General features: G+C 39.1%; 1 protein-coding gene across 1 annotated transcript in view; it reads right to left on the reverse strand.

The window, feature by feature from the left end:
- LOC112848422 (uricase) overlaps positions 1–10,284 on the reverse strand; it is an 85,889-nt gene extending 75,605 nt beyond the window's left edge. The window contains exon 1 of the mRNA XM_086717414.1: positions 10,180–10,284. Coding sequence (XP_086573540.1) covers positions 10,180–10,230 — 51 coding nt within the window. The 5' untranslated portion in view covers positions 10,231–10,284. The remainder of the gene's footprint in view (positions 1–10,179) is intronic.
- Between the last annotated feature and the right edge of the window lie 442 nt (positions 10,285–10,726).

Raw genomic sequence — 10,726 nt, forward strand, 5'->3', positions numbered from 1 at the left:
AAAAGTATAGATTGCTGGTGCAAAAGAGGTTAGAGTGGGAGAGAGCCAAAGCATAAGAGAATCTTAAAAACTGAGAACAAACTGAGGGTTGATGGGGGGTGGGAGGAAGGGGAGGGTGGGGGATGGGCATTGAAGAGGGCATCTTTTGGGATGAGCACTGGGTGTTGTATGGAAACCAATTTGACAATAAATTTCATATATTAAAAAATAAATAAATAAATAAATAAATAAATAAATAAATAAATAAAATTTGGTTAAATCTAAAAAAAAAAGTATAGATTGAAGATAATTCATACATTTATTAGGCTATTTATTTTGATTCTTGAATATCTGTACTCTCTCCACAGCAGCTTGCATGTAATAGGTGTTGAATAAGTATATGCTGAATGAACAAATAATCAAAAAATTTTGTGAGTATTAAGCCATGGGATTTTCGAAGTCTTTTCTGACCTGAGATCACCAATAAAGGCTCATTGGGAGCACAGGGTGAATCCTTGAGCATCCCCACATCAGTGTTAGCTGAACATCATCATTATTATTATATGCTTTAATACCCAGAATCAATGATTCCTGTGTGAAAGGGTTGTGGAAAGATCTCTGTGTATCTAAAAATGTGCTAAGCCCTTTCTGGAAGTATGCTAGCACACACATACTGTTTGCTTTCAGGGACAAACTTTTCATAGCAGTGTTAAAGTTTTCCAATAATTAATTACAAAAAATAAACTGATTGACTACAGTGACAATGCAGTGCATTTCAAATAATTCTAGGAAAACACAAACAATGGCAATGCAAATAAAGACTTTGCTGGAAAGTAGAGCAGGTGTGAAGGCTGAGTTTCCATACATAAAAGAAAGCATGTTTTTATTCCATTTCTTATCAAAAGAACTTCCTAGTTGGAATTTTTAGACTAGATTAACACAGTCAAGGAGGGACTACTCCTAAATGTCCTAAATTTTGGAAAATGGGGAAAGTTTCTACAAACACAGAATGTTAATTAGAATCATATTTACATTTCTATTCATAAGTCTAATCATTTAACAATCTCCTTGGTGATTACTGCTGAGCCAACTGTTGAGTATTTTTAAAAATTATTCCCTGGTTAGTGTTCAACTTTTATATTGTATGGTAACTCATTATTAATGACAAACCTTGATCATGACAAGTACATTACTAACAAATTCTTGGTTCATGAGGGTGTGCATATTCCAGTATAGATGGGATGATTATAAAATCAAGATCTCTGGGGTTCCTGGTGGCTCAGTTGGTTAAGCAACCGACTTCAGCTCAGGTCATGATCTCGTGGCTTGTGGATTCAAGCCCCGCGTCAGGCTCTGTGCTGACCGCTCAGAAGCTAGAGCCTGCTTTGGATTCTGTGTCTCCCCCTCTCTCTGTCCCTCTCCTACCCCTTAAAAATAAACATTAAAAATTTTTTTTAATTCCAGCCATCTAGCCATCCACTCTATTTTCACCCTTATCTGCTTTCTTTCTATCCTTTTAAAAAAGAAGTCAGTCGGGGCGCCTGGGTGGCTCAGTCGGTTGAGTGCCCGACTTTGGCTCAGGTCATGATCTCACGGTTTGTGAGTTTGAGCCTTGCATCTGGCTGTGTGCTGACAGCCCAGAGTCTGGAGCCTGCTTCTGATTCTGTGTCTCCCTCTCTCTCTGCCCCTCCCCCACTCATGCTCTGTCTCTCTCTGTCTCAGAAATAAATAAACATTAAAAAAATTTTTTAAATAAAAAAATAATAAAAAGAAGTCAGAAGACCTCATTCCTCTGCTTAAAATCCTACAACAGCCTAAAACCCCAAATCCTTACATAGTCTGTAAGATCCTGTCTGGCCTCATCTCCTATGACCCTGTGCCTTGTTCACTCTGTTCCAGCCGTGTTGGCCTTACATAAGCCAGGCACACACACACTCTGCTCAGGACATTTGCACTTGCTGTTACCTGTGCAGGGAACATTCTTATCCCAAATATCCTTGTAGTTTGCTCTGCTTTTCCACAACTTCACTCAAATGTCACCTCCTCAGTACCTAACATCTCCCCTATTTAACACTGTAATATTACTCTCACTCTGGACATTCCTGACCCCTTTTCTCTGTTTTATTTTTTCTCCTTAGCACTAATCACCATCTAAAAATATATATATTTGGGGCACCTGGGTGACTCAGTTGGTTAAGTGTCTGACTTGGGCTCATGAGTTCAAGCCCCGCATCTGGCTCTGTGCTGACAGCTTAGAGCCTGGAGCCTACTTCAGAATCTGTGTCTCTCTGCCCCTTCCCCACTTGTGCTCTGTCTCTATCTCCTTCAAAAATAAATAAATATTAAAAAAAATAATAGTTTACGTTAGTATCTTTTTTATCTGTCCCCTCACTAGGAGATAAGCTGTATGAGACGAAGGGGAGTTCTCTGTTTTGTTCCCTGCAGTATCCCCAGAACTTAAAAGAGTGCCTGGTATCTAACAGATATGCATAGATATTTGTTGAATGAATTGCATGAAGTCAAATAGCACCAGCTCCTGAACCAAGAATAAATAGAAAAAAGGTGAGAAAATATGTGACTTAAATTCATTAGGCTTTACTACTTTGGATCAACTGCTTTTGACAAAGTTAGAACACCTGTATAATGTGAAGCTTCTGATTAGCAAATATTTTTCATTTATCCAAGGGTTTCTGTCTTCCCACAAAAATTTCCAAAGATGATGTAATAAGTAGAAAAAATATTGCTTTGCATTTCATCCACTTTCTCTATTCCTTTCTATCACTCTAGAGGCATAATAAAAGGGATTATGAGTAAAAGCAAAAAATATAGGTAATGTCAAATTGGGCTAACTGTACCTGAAAAAAAAGAGAAAAGGATGGTTGGTTTTATAAATGGAAACTGTCAAACACGCGCACGAAGAGACTTTCTTCAATGAGGCACCCTATCTGGTTTGGATTGTTTAAGCCACTTAATTCAAATGAAAATGCCTTCCAAAAAAAAATATATCAATTAATGGACTAGACAGTAATTATCTTACACAAGGAGGCAGTGTTGCTCAGAAAAACTGAAGGTTCTACTTCTTTAGCTAAGTCATGGATATGAATCATCAACATACACCCAAAACCACTACAGAAAGAACGAGCATAATTTTCCATATGACTACTTGTTCAACTTCTCCAAAACTCTTCCCTTCTAAATGAAAGTTGTTGCAAGAAACCCAACCCAAATGCATTTATAAAACCCCACCGGAAGGTGCTTTGTTTGAATGTTCACTCAATACAACCTTGTTTCAGATCACGATTTTGCCTTCCACAGGAGCTCCTATAAGATTCTGTTTCAAGAATGCCTTTGAAAGGTAACTTTAAATGAAAAAACAAAAGCAGGCATTTACATTCTACAAATTTTCAAGTGTTAAATTTGTTTCAGCAGGAAGTAAAGTCTTCTTTTAAATTAAGTCTGCAGCTATCCAGGGCTTTGTTGGCAGTGCTGGTGGTGAGCACTGAGGATTTCCCTCCTGGTGCTCTATCAGAATCTTAATTCCACTCTTAAGAGATAAAGATATTGACAAGGTATGGCATGGATAGTGGAGTTACGGCTGAACAAAGCCACAAATCAACAAGAGTAATGGGTTTTGCTTGTAAAATCAACCCTCAGTTATTCCCTGTGTGGATTCCTATTTTGGTACATTTTCTACATAGAACGTCAAGACCAGTCTGGCTTTCCGCTGCTATCGGCATTCTCCCAAACCCACATGACCTACTCCCAGTTGACGGGTGCTTCTCAAACTAAAGTGATTATAAGTATCACCCACCTAAAGCCAACCATAATTAGGAATGAAAATCCACTACAGGATAATAATACAAATATATCCCAAGACCAGACAAGCTACTTAATGTTTTAAATAACTAGCACCACAATCCTGCTTCCTAGGATACTGGTTGCTAATAGAATAGTACCTTATTTGAAGACATGACCTTTTTGAGGTATATGCCTAAAGGCCTAATCCAGGACCCAGGGTAACCCAATGACTTGCCTTCTGACAAGTTGGTCCTGGAGAGGAGCAGGGTATGTTTAGAGCCTTCCCTGGATTCTTAGGAGTAAATCCAAGGAGCACTCTTCCGTTTGTTGCTTATCTCCTCCTTTTCAGTTCTCTCCTCTACTCCAAATCAAGGTTGACATGTGCTTTAATTTGATGAAAAGTAGATTACAGGAAACTGTTCCAATATCAGGATAACCTGGGCACACCTTAGTATTAAAAAGCAGGATTTTTCAAAAAATTGAACAGTGAAAATAAGATAAAATCCATTGAAGCCAAATATAATACTTCTATCTATTATGCAAGAATAAGAGCTTAAACATGTGCTCCTCAGTAACAATAAAGATAAAGAAACTGGGTGTTTACATGGAGACCTAATACTTCGTTTCAACATATAAATCACTAGAATTCAAGGAATGACCCAGTGAGTACAGGAACATCCCAGTGACTGTTATGTGAGTCCAAGCTGGGTACTCCAGATTTTGTTAGAGAATATTATCATTGCCCTTTGTGCCACAGACCATCAATAAATATGTATCAGAAAAAAAATGTATCTGACCATAACATTATTTGCACTCCAGTTTCTTTCCAAAACTATAATTTTGCACACGTTGTTGCCAAACTCACGCTGGCAGCTTACTGACCAGAAATAATATTTAATAAGAGTTGCCCCCAAATATGTTATCCATTTGTTTCTCTAGATTAGTGATTTTTCACTTTCTTAAAGGCAAAGACTGCTTTCTTCAAAGCAAATCATATTCAGAACCCCAATTTTTAAATAAATAAAGCTACCCTGATTAAAATGGGGGGGGGGGGGGGTGGTGCTCAGAGGCCCTCAGCCACTCACCATCGTCAGATGCAGATAAACCTCTGTGCCCTCTTAGGGAGTGGCTTGAATCCATTGCTCAAGATATTCTCAATTTTGTTATTGTATCAAACCAAACCATCAGAGAGATACACATTTGAACCAAGATTTGGGCCTTTCTAGAATTAATTCTCTGAAAGTACTGCATAAGTTACCTTCTTTTTAAAGTTAATTTAGATTTACTTAAAAAGCAACCCCCCAAACAAGAGTAATGTTTAGTATGACAGCCAAAGGTGTAGATTTCAGAGCTAGACTTCCCAGGTTTCAAATCATAGACCTACCATTTATGAATTGCATGATCTCATGCAAGTTACTTGACTTCCTTGTACCTTTGCTTCCTCATCTGTAAAAAGAGGTTGAAAACATAATAGTACCTCCCCCCGAGAATGCTGTGAAGACTAAATGAATTCCAATATATAAAACAGTTAGAAATACACTGTTTATGAAGAGCCATGGAGAATTCTTTCCTTTAGCCATCAGTGTTAAGAAAATTTATTTTTCACCCTAAACTGTATATTTTTTATTGTGAAAGCATTGAGATTCTTATAAATGACTATGACTTCTTTATTGTGCAAAATGTAAGGATGTTATCTCCACTTCTCCCTTCAGGGCCCGTGGGAGACGCAACTGGCCAATCACACACTGAGATCAGACAAAGCCTCGGAATACTTTGCAAGTAATCCAGGTAACTACAACTACTAAATCAAATCTGGCATGTAAGTGAAATCTACTTTCCCTGCGCTGCAAGTACTCTTTCCATTAAACCATGCTGCATTCTGGATAGAAGGAATGGTAACACCAGAGAAATGACTATAGAACTTGCTTATGAAAGAGCAAATAAAAGAAACCAACATAGGTTTTTATTTATCAAAAATTAATATTAACATATTATGTACCAGGTACTTTGAAATATGAACTGTTAATATTAAATACTATAAACCTCATAATCACCCTTTGAGGTAGATATGATTATCCCCATCGTACATAAGAGAACAGAGGCAGAGAGAAGGTGAGAAACTTCTCAAGATCACAGAGCTAGTAAATGATGACCCAGGCAGTCCAACTGCAAAGGACAGCTTTTCATCACCCTGTGATTAGGCATCTCTTCGGGAGTAAAGTCCAGTCAGAGCTGGACTTTAAGAGGATTAACCTGAGGGCAGAAAGTAGAATGAATTAGGAGTACTGAGCAGTGATCATTATTATTATGTGTTCAACACTGATTATGTGCTAGGCATTCTACTGAATGTTTTACATACATTCTCTGAGCTAATTCTCACAACAACCCCTTGAGGCCCATACAGCTGTGTACCCCATTTTACAAGGAAGGTAACTAAGGGTCAGGGAGGTTAAATAATGACACACAGGCAGGAAGTGGCAGAGCTTAGGACTCAAACCCAGTTCTGCCAGACTCCAAAGCTATGTGCTTAATTGCTCACAAAATATGACTTTAGGTGACACATGTGAAAAATAATAGGAATGAAGAAGAAAAACCGATGTAAGACACTTTGCAAAAAAGGAATCCATGGAGTTTAGTGACTATTTCAACATTATCAAAGAAAGGGGAGGGGTCAGGGATGACTAAGGTTTGAAACTGTGAGTAATTTGGAGAATAGTGATGCTGATCAAAGAGAGAAGTCAGGAAAAGCCAGCCTCCCAGAGCAAGATGAGTTCATATTTAGACAACACTCACTCCAGAGCAGGAAAACTATGTGGCACAGAGTTGTCATTTTTATACTAGTTCACGCTACTCATCCATCAGATTTTCTAAAACTCATGCAGAGGCTGAACTGAAACTTCTGGTTCTTGCTCCTCTGAACAGATTTTTCTGAGCTCTTTTACTATTTGAACGATGAACATGATTTTAAAAGTCAAGTCAGAAGGAAAAATGTTAAAAAAAATTATTTTTAATGTTTATTTTTGAGAGAGAGAGGGAGAGACAGCACAAGTGGGGGAGGGGCAGAAAGAGGAGCATACAGAATCCAAAGGGGCTCCAGGCTCTGAGCCGTGAGCACAGAGCCCCACACAGGGCTCAAACTAATAAGCCGAAGTCGGACGCTTAGCCAACTGAGCCACCCGAGGCCCCTGGTTCCTTTGTTTTAAGGCACCTTGCACTTTAGAGAGGTAGCATCAGCATGAGCCTAGAGAATCTTAGGCTTCCTCATTCTTCTTCTTCTTCCTTTTTTTTTTTTTTTTTAAATATTTATTTATATCTGAGAGAGAGAGACAGAGAGACAGAGCATGAACAGGGAGGAACAGAGAGAGAAGGAGACAGAATTCCAAGCAGGCTCCAAGCTCTGAGCTATCAGCACAGATCCCGACACGGGGCTTGAACTCAGGAGCGGTGAGATCATGACCTGAGCCAAAGTCTGATGCTTAACTAACTGAGCCACCCAGGTTCCCCAAAAGGAAAAACATTTTAAGGTGTTAGTTTCTTTTATTATTACTTTTATTGGGGGGGAGGGTGGAGGAGAAGGGCAGAGGGAGAGAGAGAGAGAGAGAGAGAGAATCCCAAGAATCCCAAGCAGACTCCATCCGTGTTCAGCACAGAGCCTGACCTGGGCCTCAATCTCACAACCCTGGGATTCTGACCTGAGGGGAAATCAAGAGTCAGGCACTTAACCAACTGAGCTGCCCAGGCACCCCTTAGGGTGTTAGTTTCTTAAAGAGTAGGGTTCTTTGTGTTTAACCCTTAAGCAGCCAACAAAACCTCTGCACAACAGTCACCGATATTTTGGCATGAGATATACAAGAAGCGTCCTAAAAGGTGAAGCCATCTTAGCAGAAACAGGAGTTCCACCTTTTTGAGAAAACTTCTGTCTCTTCTCCACACATTATCACCCCCACCCCCACCGCCAAAAAAAGATAAAATTTTTTGACAAAAAAATTCTTGATTGATAAAAATGTCAGGTTTGGGTTATTAATTAGTTGTGTGACCTAGGTAAGTAACTTGACTTTTCTGTTCTCACCTAGGTTCTTCTTCCTCTATACACTAAGTAGGTTGTTTAGATTCAGTTTAGCTCAGACTTAACATTAACATTAACTTAACCGATGGCAGGGTTCTTTCCCACACTTTATATTCCATTATTCAAGAAGCTAGAAAGGAGGGATTAAGGGTCTGGAGCTCAAACAGAACATCAGAGCTGAACATGCTGCTACCATTCATCTCACACAATTCCTTTAGTTTATAAACCAAGAAAATGAGGCACAGAGTCTAGACTTAGCTGGTTAGCTACAGAGTCCAATCTAGAACTGAGATTCTGATTCACAGTCTTATGTTTTCCCGCTACACCATAGTGTCTTTTCCAACCAACTGACTGGTTTAGAAATATTTGCCTTGGATGAACTCAGAGTGAGTTACAAGAGAGAAAAGGAAAAAAACCAAAAACCAAAACAAAAACAAAATACAAAGGCTCGCTGACCTGAGAGAGATTTATGTGTTGGACTTAGGTTCTTATAAAATGAAATCCCATAACACTTCAACTGCAACATAAAAGTATTAGGCTGTGTTGTGTGCTTTTTATAGAGCAGTATAATTGCTCAAGCCTCAGACAGAACTTCAGGTCTTGCGGCTGCAAACACAGTGTAACCAGGAAAAGTCACTCTCAAGTCTTAGCTCCTGAGACTACAAATGGGAGGCGATAGTACCCTCCTACCTGGGGAATGCCCTTGGCCAAGTCTGCATTTGCTCCCACATTGACTATGCTGCTGGAAGAGCAAAGAGGAAAAAAAGATGTCCTGAGCAAGGTAGACAGGTGGGAAAGTGGGTAACAGAGAGGGTGCCAGCCAAGTCCTCCACCCACCCCCTGTCTTTACCACTGGACCTAAAAGGATACAGAAATAGAGGAAACAGCAAATACAAAATTCAGACACAGAGACTGAAACGAGAGTCCGCTTGGCATTGCCTATGGAGCTCTGGGCAGAAGCCCACACTGCCCATGCTAAGGGCTGCCTCTGCTCACAACCTCTGTGCTGAGTTGCCAGATTTAATATAACCATCTGAAGATTCTCTTGGAATTCCTTAGAGACAAGAACTAAGTGCACACAGAAAAAACTAACGAATAAAATGAATTCATTGTTTTTATCGTTCAAAGTCTTTTTACCTTCCAAAAGAGTAAAATAGCAATGAAATTAACCTCTGAGGCAAAACCAGTCTGGGACATGAAATAGTTGCCCCCCTGAACATACAGGAGTGTGCCTTCTCTGACACCTGGATGCTTCAAGTCTTCCTCAGAGTCTTTTTCTGAATGCTGGGCCTTCTGCTGCTCGCTATTTACGGTTCCGGGTGAAATGTACTTAGTATAAATCTTACTCCAAAATGAGTTTCTTTAAAAAAAAATGCTAATATTCATTCATCAACAAATATTTATTAAATGACTTCTCTGTGCCAGGCACTGTTCTGACAGTTAGGGAGGACCATGAATGAAATAGACAAAAATCCTGTGCTCATGGAACTGACGTTCTGATTGAAATCTCTCCCTCTTAACCATAGTTTGTATGATTCTCCACAAATTCTGTGCATCTTTGAAGTTGAATATTGATGATGGAACAAACATTTAGTAAAACTTTGTTATTGTGAACTTAACAAAAAAAATCTCTCCCTCTTTATCTGCAAAGTGCCTGATTTCATAGATGTTTGTTGAATGAATAATATTTGGAGTCATCTATGAGAATCAGATTGATGATAGTATAAAGATGAGCAGTGAGCCACGTAAAACCTAAAATGTATGTATTTTATTAATCGATTCTTAAATTTCATTTCCATTCCCCTTCAAAACTTTTTCTTATTGCCTATAGTGCTACAAAATAAAATGGAGTTAAGTCCTGGGAAGTATTTCTCCCAAGGCACTGAGTCAAAATATCAACAAAGGAAAAAGGGAGAGCCTACTAATGATCACCATCATTCTGTGAAGTCCTGCACTTAGACATCTCCTGCTTCTATACGGAGCATCAGTTTTGTTTTGTTTTGTTTTGTTTTAATTGAAGAATCATTGACAGACCACCTTATTTTAGTTTCAGGTGTACAACATAGTGATCTGATATTCATATACATTATGTAATGACCACCATAACAAGTCTAGTTACCATCTGTCCCAAAGTTTTACATATTATTGGCTTTATCTCTATGCTACACACTACATCTCCGAGTCTTTATTATTTTATAACTAGAAGATTGTACCTTTTAATCCCCTTCACCTATTTTGTCTATCCCTCCACGCCGCGCATCAAATTTTTGGAAACCAAATGAAGTAGCATCTCAAAAGCAACACTAAAATAAGTAATAATGTGGCTGAAAACTTACTTCAAGCAGATTCAGAGATGACCCTCTACAGATTGGCCTTTGGGGTTCCATGTTGGTGTAAGCTCTTCTGAACCCAGCAGAGTACTACTGACCTCCAGTCCGTGGCAACTTCATTTTCATAGTGTCCTGGGTGGTGCAGCCTATGGAGGGATGGGTCAGACAAACCCAGGTATTTCATAATGCAGTTAGACACAAAGCGTGTCCTTTGCCTCTGGGGAGTAAAGTTATGAGGATAAAGGTTATGAGGGAAATCACCTCTAGCATCAAGGAATGGCAACAAACATGGAAACGTAGACATCAAAGCCTAGGTGGTTATTAAAACACATCTCCAAAGAAAGACATATCATCATTGGATGAAGCCGCCTCTCACCATCCCCTTCTAAGGTGACTAGATGAAAGAAGAAAGATATTTATTATTATATCGGAAAGTTAAAAAACAATAAAATACTGGAACACCACAATCACATAACCGTTGTGGCATAAATAATGCTACCTCCATCTCAATGTAGCCTCTCCTTAGAAGGAAAGCCTATACTAAAAGGAATGG

Source organism: Puma concolor, chromosome C1 (genome assembly GCF_028749965.1).
Source record: "Puma concolor isolate L17-30 chromosome C1, mPumCon1.1.hap2, whole genome shotgun sequence".
NCBI lineage: Eukaryota > Metazoa > Chordata > Mammalia > Carnivora > Felidae > Puma > Puma concolor.